The sequence below is a fragment of the Gobius niger genome (assembly GCF_951799975.1).
Source record: "Gobius niger genome assembly, chromosome: 9".
In the NCBI taxonomy this organism is placed as follows: domain Eukaryota; kingdom Metazoa; phylum Chordata; class Actinopteri; order Gobiiformes; family Gobiidae; genus Gobius; species Gobius niger.
In genome coordinates this window covers 4,037,627-4,054,135 of record NC_136860.1, presented here as the reverse complement: position 1 = coordinate 4,054,135, position 16,509 = coordinate 4,037,627, and the positions used below count along the sequence as shown (strand labels likewise).

Below are 16,509 nucleotides of genomic sequence, written 5' to 3'. Positions count from 1 at the left end.
TGGTCAGAATCACCTGGCTAAAGGAATCACTAGGGCTGAGTACTGTTAAACAATACCTGTCTGAAAAAAAAAAATTAAAAGCATCGAAAGCAGGCACAGAAAATTCTAATAAAATCTTTATATCCACGTTTTGATGCTGTTGGTCATCGAAATTTAAAATACATAAGGGGGAAAATTTAGAAAAAGTGGAAAAAATGGGAAAAACAAGTGGAAACATTTGGGTACATTTTTGAAAAATGTGATTTTTGAATAAAAAAAACACAGAGAAAAAAATTGAAAAAATATGAAAACAATCACAAAGACAAGTAAAAATATGACAAGAAAATATGAAAAATATGGCAAAAAACAGGCAAAAAATTGGGGGACAATGGCCGAAATTCAAGGAAAAAAAAAATATTTATATGTGAAATGTGGGGGGAAAAACATGAGAAAACAGGTTGAAAAATGTGAAAAAATAAATAAATAAATAATAATAATAATAAATAATGCTTTCTCTGGCATTTTGTAGTAAAGTAGTAAAGTTTATTGGTTCTTTCACTTCAAACAAATGAAGGAAAAGGAATAAATTAGCATTATTAATCTGTTTTCTGATTCTATATGACTAATAAATTAGTATAGGCATCGTAAAAAATATCGTTCAGGTATCGGTAATGAAAACCATGTATCGTTTAAGTACCTGTATTGAAAAAAAAATATCGGTACCCAGCACTAAGACACCGATTGTACATGTTTTTATTGGTATAGGGGAAACACGAGGAGAACAAACTCCACACAGAGCCTCTTTACGATGTTGTGATGTCGCACGAGGTGACGTAAGGTCGTCCAAGCCGCAGCAGTGAAAGTTCTCTCCACTTCCTGTTTCCTTTCTCTTGAATGGGAGGAAACCCCGGGCACATTTGGGGAGGTCACGTGGAGAACAGGCGGCTCCTGTTCGCTCTGGTCTGGTCCTCAGCATCACAGACTCCGCTGATCCGATCTGGAGAAAAGAGCTAACGGGATTAACCAGTCTTTTACCGGTTTAGTTCTGGTGTCGTCATCACTGTGGTCTCCTCAGATATCCATAACCGGGTTCACAGTACAGTGACCGGGTCAGATCCTGGTCGAAGTTCAAGTGAAGTCCTAGTTTAGTCTTGGTTTAGACAGGATTTCTGACAACGATATCAAAGTGAAAGCTCATCATGCTTGGACATTTATGAATCTGATTTTGGGCTGAACAACAAAGAATAAAGTAAAATACCTTATGTACAATAAAAACATCTAGGTCTATATCATGTTCTCTGTGTGGGACCTGGAGACTAAACATCGCGCAGAACTCGATCCATAATGAAGATCCGAGCCCTCGCTGTAGAGTCGGGAACTTTACTGACTCATTCACCATGAAACAGAGGGAAAAGTGTTAGAAAAGAACATTGCTAAACCTGAATTGCCTGTAGGCTTTTTAACATGACAATACAGCTTCCTCGCGTCCTTGCAGCATTGTCTTGTCGTCACTTTTTAAAATGATGAATGAAATTTGTATTTTTTTAAATGTTTTATCACATAAATCAAAAGGGACATCACTTGGGGACAAGTTGATGGAGTAAACTTAAAGTGTAGAAAAAACGGCGTATTTTCCTCCCCCTACATGTTCCAGCCATGTCCTAATGTGTAGAATGAGCTCAGACCTGTTGTTTCTTCGGGTCTGAAGTGCCGCCATGCACGAGCTTAATATAGAAGCTGTAGTTACACGTATGACCTGAGGTGGCAGTAGTGAGTATAAAATGGCCAACTTGCATCTAGCCCCTTTAAAATCAATGTTTGTTCGAGGCTCTTTCTGGATTCTTCTTCTGATTGGATGAGACACAGACAGATATTTATGAAATTTTCAATGTACAAAACACTACAGACAGACCCTAACTTTAAAAACAAAGTAGGTTTTCATCAAAAATATAACATTTTCTTGTAATTTTTGCTCTGATTGAGTCTGTGTTTCCTAGAAAGCGACTCGATTACTAAAATAGTTGTCAAGTGTAACAATAATCGATTAGTTCATTAGTCAGCTGTACTCTTTTGTCACGTTTTTGTCACTTTTTTCATGGCACTTTTTTCAAGAAGCTTTTAGGTCTGGGTAAAGCCAAACTCTTCAGGTGGGGGTTAAGAGGTTAAACTAAAAAATGCATAGCCTAACAAAATAAAAGTGTCCTTTACCTGGATGAACTGCTCTGATCTGCGGTTGCTGCAGTTACTCAGGTCAACACTGTGAGCCCAAAGAACGAGATCAGCTGAACATCCTGAAAGACCAGGTTATTCCATCAGGGGGTTTCTTCTTCCCTGATGGCACCGGCATATTCCAAGATAAAGTATACCTTGACCTTGAGATGATGATGCCAGGCTCTCATTGTGAAAGAGTGGTTCAGGGAGCATGAGCTGCATCGGCTGCCACAGAGTCCAGATCTTAACCCTTAATTGAGAATCTGTGGGATGTGCTGGAGAAGGCTTTGCACTGTGGTCACACTCTCCCATTGTCAATAGAAGATCTTTTTGAACACAGAATGAAACACTGGATCTTTGGACATTACAGAAGCTTTGCAGAAGAAGCACCACAGAGAAAATGTGCTGGAATCAAAGCCAAATGTTAGAGCATGTGACTGTTTGGTCAGTGTATGGTTTGTGAAGCATTAGTTCAGTCTTTGTTTGGTCCTAATCCCGGATCCATTGGTTTGTTCCTAGTTTAGTGCTGGTCTGTTGTAAACGAGGAAGCCCCAGTTCTCTGATCAGATCCAGAGGAGCTAAGTGGATTACGGTCACAGGACGAGCACATGCTCCTGACCTCACTGACCACACAGAGACAAACATCAGGCGCCGCCGCTCTCCTCTGGACTCTCGACGTGGACTCAGAGTTTGGTGACACTTGATTAGGTCTTTTTTTAATTCCAGTTCAGCCTTGATTTGATATTGATTTCGTCTTAAAGGGATATTTCAGGATTTTTGACATAGGGCCTCATTTCCTAGTTATCCAGAGTGTTGCTGATTTCTGGAGATATTTTTTTTGTTTGTAATTCATGCAGTTCTTATGTTTGAAGAGTTTCATGGTGCTAGGCTAATGCAAGGCTAGTGCATTTCTATGGTATCAGCTAGCCTGCATTAAAAACAGTGTGACCCACTCCACAGTGCACCTGAGGCAAATCACTTATAACACCAGACTGACCATAGAAATGTCTGTGTCCATAGAATCATGTTTGGAATATAACTGACCTTGCATCACATGAATGATCACATTTTGAGGGACTATTTTCTAGCAGATCACTCCGCCGCTGCTTAGCTTATACGACCACGAAGCTGATGCTGCTCAAATATAAGGTCTTTTAAATGCAAAATGGACACAGACATGTATATGGTTAGTCTGGTGTTATAAGTGATTTGCCTCAGGTGCTCTGTGGAGCGGGTCAGACTGTTTTTAATGCAGGCTAGCTGATACCATAGAAATGCGCTAGCCTTGCATTAGCCTAGCACCACGTAACTCTCCAAAACAGAAGAACTGCATAAATTACAAAAAAAATATCTCCAGAAATCAGCAACACTCTGGATAACTAGGAAATGAGGCCCTATGTCAAAAATCCTGAAATATCTCTTTAATTCCATTTCAGATTTTGTTTTCATGGATTGCTCCAAACATAGAAATATCCACCTCTGTCTCGTGCTCAGATGTTGCAATGACAGTGTAATGTAATGTTTTGTTGCTTCATAACAAAGCTAATAATTTCCATTCTCTCGAACTGTCCGGTCGTCGGTCCAGGATGACGTCAGCGGGCGTGAGGGACATTTTAGAAGGATCAAGTCATATCTCACTCCAGGCTGATTGTTCTCTCGCCTCACAACAAGAGAACGAGAAAACAATCAGACCCCATTTGCATTGTGTTATACAGTACAATACAGGGGAGCGGACATTTTGCATTTTTATATTTGTAGACTATAGGAAATCTCTCCCCTTTTGACACGTCCTTCCAGGTTCCATCCTTCCAGAGAATGAATGAATAACGGACTCTCACAGTTGCACTCAGGTCCCTCTGCTTTAACCAGGCTGCTGTTTCAGACATAAATAATGTTACACAATAGTTTTTTTGTCGAAGGAGTTGAAATCAGAAAGAGCTTCATTGTAAATTTTAAAGCACAATTTTCTTCAAATGCCAGCGTTGTATGTACATGATTAAGGCTGGGTGCCGTTAAACAATACCAGTCTGGTGTTGGGGAAAAAAGTTTTGGTTCTGCTGGTATCGAAAACATCAAGAAGGTACTGAAAACACAAGAAGGTACTGAAAAAAAAAAAAAAAACAGTTTTGATGCTGTTGCTCCAGGGACAGGATTAAAGGAAGTGACTTGATTGTTTCAGCTCAAATAAAATTATCCAATTTTTTTGTTTGTCCCAATTTTTTTCTTATTTTTGCCCCCCAAAAATATCTTTTTCTCAAATTTTATCACCCTAATTTTTTTCTCCCAATTTTCCTCAATTTATTTCCTATTTTTCCCCAACTTACACCCCATTTTCCCCACATTTCTTGACATTGGAGATGAACCCAATATTGTAACTTTGCAGCACATCCACACATTATTTACAGTTTTCTGGTTCTAGACGACAAATATTTTAGTATAGATATTGAAAAAAATTCAGGTATTCCTATCGAAAGATTTTACCCAAAACATGACCTGACTGGGTGTTCTGTTTGGAATTTTTGAAATAATTGACTGTATTTCGCACATTTTTAGAGCACTCTGAGAGGCGTTTGATCTCTGATTTGTGTAATATTATCTGAGGACCAGAGATTCTATGCTGGAGGGCCGGATTTGGCCCTTGGGCCCGACGTTGCCTACACCTGCCTTACGAGTTGAGCTATTTCTCTGGAGGTAAATGAGCTGGTTTATATTATCAAATCACCGAGAACCAGAAGAGCTGCAGTAGCAGTAGCTTATTTGAATAGAATTTTCAGAAAATCTGCTGCCCTGGCTTCATATTTAGGTCAAATCTTCTACTTTTAAAACCTGTTCTTAACTGTCAGTTAACCCGACATTATACTTAATGTCTTAAGTACTTAATAACGTACAAGGCAACTGTGTATGAGATGATGCTCCAGCTGTCATTTAAGAGGTGGGCGATATATCGTCTACAAAATAACATTGAAACTGCTGTTTGGAAGATATGCTAATTTACAAGATTGAGTTTGTCGCCAATGTCCATAAATGTTGGGAAAAAGCGGAGGAGCACATTTGAAAAATTTAGGAAAAATGTTGAGAAATATTGGGGGGGAAAATTGGAAAAAAAAAATTGGGAAAAGTTGAAAAACATTGTAAAAAAATAAAATGAAAAATAGAAAAAAATATATGAAAAAAGTTAAGAAAAATAAATAATAATAATAAAATAAATAAATAAGAAAAAATATATATATATAAGGACAATTATCATTTGGAGCAATAAAATGACATTATTGCACATTTCTAATGGTTTGCAAAAATATTGCTGCACTGGCGTTATGGAGAAAGTCCCCAAAAACACTAAGATATTCATGTTTTGTGGATACAGCCCAGCTATATTTCAAACCCAATGAGAAAGTGGCATTTCTTCAGCTTGACGTTGGCCTGAGCCTCTTTGCAGCTCTGGTTTCGTGCTCGGTGTGAACATGTCGGCCCACGTGGAGGAGCAGCTCTGTGGAGGTGGGTGTGTCCGCGGAGACTTGTGCTAAGAGACAGCAGCAGCAGAAACAAAACAGACCCCTGCCCCCCCTCCCCCCCCTCGCCCCCCCCTCCCTGCGGTGAGAGTGAGCGCTGCAGTCATCACCAGCTGCAAACAGGAATGCGAGAGCCGGAGCCAAGATTTACTGTCAAACAACAGGACCAGAGCGGGACAGGGAACAAGAGACGACCCAGGACATTTCCAAGGCTTTATCCTGAGTTTAGTTTGGGTGATATGGATGAGGACGCTCTGCTGGTTCTGACAATTCCAGTCTTAAATGTATGGCATTGTGGGTCACCATAAAACATTGGAAAAGTTGTGCTATGTGGAAGGACATGGTTGGAGAGATGAAATGTTGTGAGAGCCGTTTATAGCAACAGCTCACACCCAACACTGTACATTTATGCCAGGATAATATGTCATGTCAATCCAACCTTGAAAACATTGGACATGATTTAATTTGGTGGGACGAGGGTCGAAGTGGCTGTGCAGAAAACAGGGACAGGTGGTCACACTAGTAAGAAGTGGCTTGGTGGTTTGAGTTTGTCCAAAAACCCAAAGAAGAGAGCAGCGATCTGTTGGTATGTTGATGGGGAGACACTTTGAGATTCCACAAATCTCCTTTTCGAAGATCACGCTGCATCAGGTGTTACTTCAAGAACCCCAGGGCTGAGTCTCTTCTGTTGGTCGGGAGTTGGCCCTGTGTAAAAATCCTGCACACTTTACCATGTGTTTGTGTGTCACGTTTTCCTGGTCAAGGTCTTTAATTTTCAAACATTGTTGCGAGGTCTTTGTAATATTGATCCTGTCCAAATGAAGCTTTAAATGTGGGATGTAGAGAATTTTAAATATGTCTCCATTACTTTTGAGTTGTTAACTGTTGAGCTAATGTTATAACACAGTAGTTATGCTCACGACTCAAAGTAAGAAGGTCCCTGGTTTGATCTGGGCCAGGAGGGCCCTAAGGAGGTTTTATGTTCTCGCCGTGTCTGCATGAAGAGTTGGTTTTGTCTAATAAACGTGCAATAGAGTCTCTCTTGAGCCAGGGCTGCCCTGAGAAAGAGATTCTGAATCTCAGAGGGGCTTGTCTGACTAAAAGTCAAATGTCAAAATGTGCAAAATACAGACTTAACTTAACTTATCCACATTTAAGTTTAGTTTAAGTTAAATACCAGAAAAGAGCCGTAAATCTCATCACTACAAAAGATGACGGCAATTCAAGGCATGTTTATTTATACTGCGCATTTCGTAGACAAGGCAACTCAATGTGCCAGGTATTCGTCAGGCTTCTCACATTTATAGTGAGTCAAATTACGGTCTGTACTTGTGATGACTTACTGTTTCTTTAGAATGCACCAGAGTCCCCTCAGAAACCATCCAAAGGTTTTCAGGAAGTTGAAACAGGGCTTAGCTGTTTTTAACGGCGTATGAAAAAGTGTGTGTTAAAGGGACTAGATGCAAGTTGGTCATTTTATACTCACTACTGCCACCTCAGGTCTTACACGTAACTGCAGCTTCTATATTAAGCTCGTGCATGACGGCACTTCAGACCTGAACACCTTTCTGAGTGACAGTGCAGGATTTTAGAGGCAGTTGTGGTGAACAGGTCTGAGCTCATTCTACACATTAGGACATTGCTGGAACATGTAGGGGGAGGAAAATACTCAATATTAACATTTTTAAACTCTATATAGTCCCTTTAAGCACACACAAAAGTGAACACTGCAGTTTCATTGTTCCAAATGTGTTTTTGTTGATGCCAGAGGATGTGATTGTTATGTTTTCCTGGAGATTATTGCCTCAAAGCCCCTTAATAATGTTTGATTTTGAACACACTCTTAAATACTGGATAAGAGTCGTTATCTGTTGTCTTTCATACCTTCAGCTATAAAGCTGCAAAACAAGGATGAATCTCATTTTAGTCATTAATGTATCGTCTTAGATCAATTATGGCTCCAAGTTTTTGTTTTCTTGCGGACTCATTTTATGTTAGGCCTATTTTTCTTTGTGCTGTATTTATGAGATGGACGAAGGTTTGGCTGAATCTGAATCTGAATAATCTTAGTTTAGTTGGTCACTTTGTAATGATATTGGGGAGATCCTTGAGTTAGGAGGTACTGGGAGTATAAATGAACGATTCAAAGAGTATGTGGGACATAAAAGGTGTGGATCCACTGCCCTAAAGCATAAACAACTAAAGAGTGTTGAGGAGGAACAAAAATTGTGCTGTATTGGACTTTATTTTGCCTCCCGTATTTACTGTAAGCTCTAAAACCTGAAGCCGCAGCGCTGTTGCATTGACACTGAAACATTGTTTTTGGCAGAGCCCCCCCCCCCTCGCTCCAGCGTAAACAGCAGCAGCCTTGTATTGTGCGTGAAGCCACGTGAGCTCGGCCCTTCCTTCCTGAGCCGCCCATTAAGGAGCATTCTTCTCCACATCTGCAGACGCCGGCCCCCGTTTTACATGTACCTGACTCTAATTATCAAACGCTACATCAAAAAAAGCCACGCCAGTTCTTTCCATGTCGCCCCAAAACACATTAATGTGTGGTGATTAGAACAACACAGGGGCCTTTGTGCTACTGGAGGTGTCTGGGACCAGGGGAAACTCTCATTGTTTACTAAGATAATACCCAAGTGTTGTTTGGGAAAAGTCATGTCATGTTTTCAGAATTCATGTTTTATAACTGAAGGCTGCTGGAGAAAATAATTCAGAGATATAGATTTGAAACGTTTTCTGTAAAATGTATTGCAAGTTTTCTGCAGCCCAAAAGCCATCAGAGGCATCTGCGACTGAAGGGCTTCATCAACAAAGGCCTCGTCTCTTTGAGCCTCAGAACCGCCCGACTGGACCAAACATAAAGGTGAAAGAACGTTTTATTCTCTGATGATTAAAAAAGTGACCTTGCTGGTGCTGATGGTTTTTCCAACGTCACTGGCATCACAGGCAGATCCACCTGAGATGTTTTCTCCTCGCCACAGAGAGGGGGCGCCATAATGATCTGGAGCTTTGTCCTTCAGTGGAGCGATGGAGCTTCAGGTGGTGCAGGGCAAAGGTCAAACGGCCTCTGGCAGATGTTACGGACAGCGGTTATTGGGCTGCAGTCGGCTCCAGTAACAATCTTCATTTGGGTCCCGGGCATAGACCATTAAAATAATAGATAGCTTCTCCTCACTCCTCCTCGTTTGCCACAATGACCACGCTCGAGGGGGAAATAAGGTGGATTTACAGACTCCTCCTCCCCAGCTCTGACGAAGCATGTTCCTAAAAAGGGCATAAGGGCGGGATCTTCACTGTAGACTCGGCCCTTGTGTGATGTGTAGCTCGTGCAGCTCCAATGCTAACAGTCCGACCCTCATTAGTACGAGATTTCGAAAAAATTTCTTACGAAAACCAGCCTGGTCCCTTAATTGTGCCTGACCCAGCGTTCTCACAGGAGGAATATCTAGCTGTCGAAGGTTTTTAAAACAGGCACCAGGCTTTACAGTTATTGAGAACGTGTCTAAAGTCCAGTGCTATACAATGTAAAACTAGCTTGTTCTGCCGCCACTATATGGAGGTTCTGCAGCAATGGCGGCCCCGAGCGTCGTGGTGGTGAATACGAGCGGCCATTGGTTATACCGCGCACCACTGCGAGAGGCCCTGCTTATGCAGCTCAACAACCCAAAACGTGATTTTTGTGTTTGCTTTTACATCAGGATGTCACGACAGTGTGAACCCTGACAGAAAACGACACTGAATCTACATTTTTGCACAATATTTTTAAATACTTTTGATCAGCTGCTAACACAGCCGACAGTTTAACTGTTGTTTTCTAAAAGGTTCACTCCTTCTTTTTTGTCTCACTCCTTTTCTTCTTGTTGGATATTGAAGTTCTACTTGGAACCTTGTTAGGAGTCAATCATGCAAAATGTGAATTTTTGCCATTTTTAAAGTGGTCTTAAACTTCTATTGGGAATGTGTCTGGGCGTTAAGAATGGCATTAAAAACATTACATATGACTTGCTTCAGCCTGTATCAACCCTGTAAAGAATGTACAAGGAAAACCTTTACAAGTGTTGTAACGTCTGCACATGTTTGTTTTTCCCGTCTTTAGTTACTGCTATTTCCCAGAAAGCAAATGACCATATTTGGATTACAGTGTCATCCTGGTCACAGCCTGTCGTGCTACACGTGGATTGAATAAGCGTGGGAAAGTCTGACATTAAATGTTCAGGGACAAGACTAGATAAACATCTGAGCATTGACCTCTGCATGAAAATGTACGTGTCTACTCGCCTCAAAGGTCCATGTCACACAAACATCACGTCATAATGTTATTTCCTCATCTGTGGATTTGTTTCATCCGTGCAGGTTTTTGTCTGTTTCCTTCTTCCACACTCTCCTCACGAGGCACTTCCTGAACACTCCAGGTTTGTTTTTCATGAGGAAGCAGCTTTATACCGCGTTATAAAGGCCGTAATAAAGGCTGTATCTTCCTGTAAGTGGGAGCGGAGATGTTTTTTGGGGGGGTCGTAGTGGCGGCGGCGGTGGGGGTGAAACGTGATATTGTGATAACAGCAGGAATGAGGAGACGGTCCGGACACAAGGCACCGTTTGTCTCGGTCCCAGGGAAATCCTTCACTAAAGTCCGGGCTCCTTCACTGACTGTGAGAAAGAATGAGCGGCATTAAACCAACACACGAACACACGGTATGTAGTGAAGAGGAGTCAACATCTCACACACTGAACCCTGGAGTCTTTCATGGTAGAGGGTTAACGTGTGTACATTTTCAGAAAAAGCTGTTTTAGTTTGTAGGGGATGAGAATCTTGAGGCCTCGGTAAAACTGAATTTACCACACGGTCATTTTTTATGGACAATTCACACGAGATGAGCAACATCAGTTATTCACTCATTTTTATTGACTTTTTTTCTGATAATGACAAGGCACTTTGATTTGTAGAGCACATTTCAAAAACAAGGTCATTCAAATTTCTTCCCAGATGATCAGCTCATCACATTAAAGTGAAGAGTGCAGTCCTGTCAGTGACATGTGCAGCTCTGAAGAACTGTTCTCAGCCTGGATTTGAACATGGTCAGAGCAGAGGTCTGTCTCACATCCTCATGGAGACTGTTCCAGATTTTAGCTTTAGCTTTAGCGTGTTTAGTCCTGACTTTGAGATCAAACAGGAGACCCCTCCCAGAGCTTCAGAGCTTAGATGGTTCCAACACGTAAGAGATGGACTTTGGTGCTAAACCTTGCCATCTGCTCAGAGGAAGAAGGTCCTACTGTACAAATGTGCTAAGAAGAACAGAGCACACCTTCACATTTTTTGTTGTTTTATTGCTCAGTCCAAATACAGTATAAATAATTTGGATGTTTAACAGTCTTTGTTGCACAGTGACTTCAGTTAGACAAAGGATTTGCCTTTGCAATTTTGTTTATGTTGATGCACATTCATTAAATACACCAAATATATAATATTCAAAATATATTTACAGTTCGCAGTTATTTTGTTTTAAATGGGGGGAAGACATTCTAATCGAATCGTAAATTGAGTTGTTTATATAAAAATCTCACATTTTTGGGGGGGAAAAATCACCCAGCTCTGGCTAAACCATGGAGAGACTTGTAACAAGCAGAGCTGTTTTAAATTCTATTCTCTGAGCGACTGAAGCCAGTGCAGAGACCGGAGCACTGGACTAATATGGTCATATTTCCTGGTCAAACTCATTAAGTTTTGGCGCGGCCTCCAATCGGCCGAGTGAGTGCAGACCCGCGTGCCACAGCGGGACCGATTGTGTCTACTCTTTCTCTCGGGACACTGGACACGGACAGTGTGTTTAATAACATTATTAGTTTGACCTGATGGAGCTTGTAAAAGCCTGTAACGCTAAAGGAAGAACATGAGGCAGCGCAATGTGAACAAGCAAAAGCTGTGCTGCTGATATAGGAGAGCAGCCCTTCTCACTAGTGGCGCAGTCATGAGCACAACAGCTGTGAACAGGCAAGATGACCGTCCCGTTTGGAGCAGTGCTGTCCTTGCTCCAGGCGGAGGATCTGTTCCTTCGTCTCTTTTTAAAATGCACTTTAAATCAAAAGCCCCCAGATCTAAGTCTGGAGATATGGAGTTCCACAGTTTAGCTCCTGGACTGTAAATGCTGACTGTCCAAAGGGGGGCACGTTCACATTTCCATTGGCAGCTCCTCGTGTGATGGAGCCACTGCTCTGAGTGGGATTATGAGCCTCTGAGAACATTTATACATTCATTAATAGAGACATGTAGTAAATCCTGCAAAAGTGAGTCAATGATGCAGGCAGATGTCTCAGAAAGAGCTGGATTGTTTTCTCTCATAAAGTTGCTAATGAGATTTCCCATAGTGTAGAAAAAAAACTGCAGTTGGACCATCCCCGTGAGTCTGAGTTTGGGAGGAGGGAACAAGAGCAGAGAGAGAGAGAGAGGGGGAAAGAGAGAGAGAGAGAGAGCTCCTCACCCGCCGCTGCACACAGAACAAAACACTCCCCGTCTTCCTCGCTTTGGGACGCTGACGCCGGAGCGGGACGGAGCTTTTCTCTTTTTTGTCCCAGGCAGGTTTGAAAAGTGTGAGTGCAGAGAGAAAGAGAGGAGCTGCGGAGCGAGCGAGCGCTTGATGCCGCGGCGAGGAACAGCAGCTGCGAGGAGATTCTTTCTGCAGCACGTTTGGATAAAGACCATGCGGCGTTAAAACCCTGCGGAGTTTACTCACGCACTTTCAGGAGGAAGAACGAGGACGAGGAGGAGGAGGAGGAGGAGATGGCTACGGCCGTGTTCCAGGTAAGGAGGAAGAATTCAGCGTGATGTATTTCGGTCTGCAGTTTGCTTTTGCTGAACGCATCTCCAGGAGAAAATGCACGGAGGAGGTGATTGTGACGGCATCTGCTTAGGCTCTGAAAAGAAGATTGACAGGGAGGCATTGATTTTGTGTTAATTGTTTGGATAATTAGTGACTTTCTGACTGTGCAGGAATTCAGCCTTACAGTGCACAGGGCTAACAGGTCTCCTCAGGCTGTGGCTCAGGCTCCACTGGTTTTACTTAAAGGCGTCTTCATCATCTGCAATTTCAGACTTTACTCGGATTAACTGAAGGGGCAAGAGAAACATCACTTTCTGATTATTTGGCTCAATAAAAGAATAGAAACAGAATTGTTTTCTGATGTGGAGCAATGTGGGTAAGTTATTTTAGAGCCGCTTTAGTCCAGATTTGATAGATTGGATCTTCGTCTGGTCATGGTGGTTCTTGCCGTTTAAAGTTGGAGAATCGCTAGACATGTTTTCACTGGTTTGACGTTTTTTTTCCTCTGTGATATTCAGTAGTTTGTATTGGACATTGGGAATTTGTGTGATTTTTATAGCTCTGTGATGAACAGAACTGAAATAAATGTCAATCAAAAGTCACGATCTGGACATTTTATATATATTATTGCCTTTCTTTTCTTTTTGTCTGAGGGGGCGTGGTTTAGTCTGAGGGGGCGTGGTGTTGTGTAGTGAACAGCTGTAAAACCGACATTTCTTTCGCTTCACATGAAGAGATCGAAACAGTCGAGATTTTAACATTTCTCTGAGTTTTTCGGCTGAGAAACATCCTGTTAAAGTCTTCAATCCAGAACCAGGCTGTGTAAATGCACACGCCATAAAAGAGATCGAGAACACGCGTGTTTCAAAACGTGTCAACAATGTTGTCCTTGAAAACTGACTTGAAACTGAGATATTTAGGCGTTTGCCTCTTCACATAATGTTAGTGTCTGTCGAGAGAGGAGAGAGGAGGAGAGAGGAGGAGAGGAGAGAGGAGGAGAGACGAAGAGAGAGGAAGAGAGAGGAGGAGAGAGGAGGAGAGAGGGGGAGAAAGGAGAGAGAAGGAGGAGAGAGGAGGAGAGGAGAGAGGAAGAGATAGGAGGAGAGAGGATGGGAGGAGGAGAGAGGAGGAGAGGAGGAGAGAGGAGGAGAGAGGAGGAGAGAGGAAGAGAGAGGAGGAGAGAGGAGGAGAGAGGGAGAGAGGAGAGAGAAGGAGGAGAGAGGAGGAGAGGAGAGAGGAAGAGATAGGAGGAGAGAGGAGGGGAGGAGGAGAGAGGAGGAGAGGGGAGGAGAGAGGAGGAGAGAGGAGAGAAGAGGAGAGAGGAGGAGGAGAGAGGAGAGAGGAGGTGAGAGGAGAGAGAAGGAGAGAAGAGGAGAGAGGAGGAAAGAGGAGGAGAGAGGAGGAGGAGAGAGAGAGGAGGAGAGAGGAGGAGAGAGAAGGAGAGAGGAGGAGAGAGGAGGGGAGAGGAGAGAGAAGGAGAGAGGAGGAGAGGAGAGAGAAGGAGGGGAGAGAGGAGGAGAGAAGGAGAGGAGAGAGAAGGAGAGAGGAAAGGAGAGAGTTGCATAAAACCCCTGTTATCTCCGAATCTAGAAAAAAAAATCAGTGATTTTGATCAAAACGAGCCTCTGTTTAGCTTAGATTTCTCAGGAACCGAGGCACGTAGAATTAAACTGTTTTCACCTATGGAGAGCTTAGAGTCTCCCCTTTCAAACAAGCCACAGCATGTGTCCATAACTAACCATAACTGGTGTTACAAATATCATGAAAAATGGTCTGGATTGTTGGCACTCGCGGCCTCAATATGTTAACAGGGAAATAACAGAGCTGAATTTCACTTGTTTAAAGACAGATACAAACCGCTGCATAAGAATCTGATTTGACAGTTTTACACTGAATTATCGATCACAGGACAGATCCAAAAGTCTCAATTAAATCATCTCCGGCGTGTGAGCAGCAGGTTTGAAGAGGACAGTGATTTAGGAGCTTGGCTCATCCCTCCTCATGCTGTATAACAATATTATCTATGTCATCTGTCAGTCTGTAGAGATTGTTCTATAGTTTAGGTCTGGTTACCGGGTATCGCTAAACACCAGGATGTTATCGGGAAGAAAGCAGGCACTGAATAAAATATCGTTGTCCTTGGGCGAAACACTTCCTCCACCTTCCCGGCCGATGATGACGGTGTGTTCTCTCGTCGTCGGACGTTCTGGAGCCGTCTAGACTCTTGTAGCTAATCCCTACACATTCTGTATAAATGTTCTGACTAATCGACTGCGAACTCATGACCGCGGGCCGAGCTCTGAGCCCCGTGTACCGGCGTGACCTGAGGCATGTTTTCTCTGTCTCTCTTTCTCTCTCTGCGCCTTTAGGTCCTTTTGTTTTAGTCAGATCTACAGAACGGACGCCTCTGCCAAAGTCTCCCCCAGAGCAGCCTCTGCGCCGGGTTCAGAGCCAAAGCAGTTTAGATTCGGTTTCATTCACGGGTTTTTACTGCACTTCTGCTCCTACTTTGGTCTTGCAAGGGAAACGGTCATCTAGAAATCAGTAAAGAAGTATGTTTGCTTGTTCTATTGGCATCTTACTTCAAGACTGTCCAAACCTACTCAAAATTTATATAACATTTTCTTAACCCTTTAATGTTACTCCCTACACCCTTTTTTGTATTTTCTAAGTATTTTTTATTTTTTTATAGACCTATGAGTTACCTGCTTTAAACCAGTCCAAACCTGATCTAAACCAGCACAAACCAGTCCAGCCAGACCTGATTGAAATCTGATCAAAACCAATCGAAACCTCCTCTAAACCAGCACAAACAAGTCCAAACCTGGTCTAAACCAGTCCAAACCAGGACTAAACCCTTGAAATGAGACAAAAAGTCAAAGGCAAGAAAGAAGACAGTCCTAACCTTCTCAAAACCAACACAAATTCCAGTCGTGTAAAAAAGTCATGCACTTTCAAGTCACTTTTGTGATTTTTTTTCAGTGCACCAATAAAGTCAAGCCAAAATCAGGTCCATGTGATTGTTTTTTTCACTGCAAATTGTCAGTAGAAGCGAAAAACTGCACTCTTTGCTAACGTTAGCATATGTAGCATGGTTAGCATTGTATGTTTTGTAAGTTTTCATGGGCTGTTGAAGCACTTTGCTCCTGTCCATGTCTCTGTATTTATTTAGTAGGAAAATATCTTCATACGTCAGCATTTGCTCAAGTAAAAGTGGAGAAATGGGAGACAGTTTGTTTTCCCTCTGGCTGCTTAAAACATGACCATATGTGCGATTACAAAGATGCCGTCTGTATCTATAATCATTAAAACATTCATCACATCCACAGTGTAGCTCAGTAACTTGAACGTGAAGTCCAACAAGTGATTTTGACTTGTCGATTGACTGCCAGCCATTTTCAAATCAGAGAGCTCCCCACTGCCAGAGGTTTTTCAGGATTTTGACAGTTTTTTCAAGATTTAGATTTTGGTCTAAGTCTATGTCAACACGAAACCCACCAAAAGAAAGATTAGACTCTCTTCTTTCATCTAAAAAAAAATGTTTGTTTGTACCTCTTTCCATTCTTTAGTACCCAAAATGCTGTTTTCTGACCAAAAAGCTGAGAAAACAAAAGACCAATGCCTAATGCTGCCACCTAGTGACTCAATAAAAGAACTACAAGTTCTTTTATTGAGTCACTAGGTGGCAGCATTAGGCAGCACAACTAAGATTTTAACACCAGACATGCTCAAGGCTTTGCTGCAGCTGTTCCCATTGGAAAACCTATAGACGTCATTGGCAGTCAATGAGTTAAAATGAGTATTTTTGTGCTTAATAAATGAAAAATACAGGCTAAAATACCTGTTCCCATTTTCTGACCACCAGAGCTAAGATGAAGCTTCTGCAGGTGAAACGTCCACAACTCAACCGACTCAGTCACTACAATGAGCCTACACATACTGTTACCTAGGAACTTTTTTTCCTGCTGAAATCCAGGGCAAATATACAT

The 16,509-nt window shown here is 42.2% G+C and overlaps 1 protein-coding gene across 13 annotated transcripts in view; it reads left to right on the top strand.

Moving 5' to 3' along the window:
* The window catches only part of tns1b (tensin 1b), a 256,725-nt gene that overhangs the window by 101,545 nt on the left and 138,671 nt on the right, over positions 1-16,509 (top strand). Inside the window, exon 1 of one of the 13 annotated variants that reach the window (XM_079562804.1) lies at positions 12,327-12,501. The exons of the other annotated variants lie outside the window; for them this stretch is intronic. Coding sequence (XP_079418930.1) covers positions 12,481-12,501 — 21 coding nt within the window. The 5' untranslated portion in view covers positions 12,327-12,480. Of the gene's footprint in view, positions 1-12,326; positions 12,502-16,509 lie in introns of those variants that run through there. 13 annotated transcript variants of the gene reach the window in all.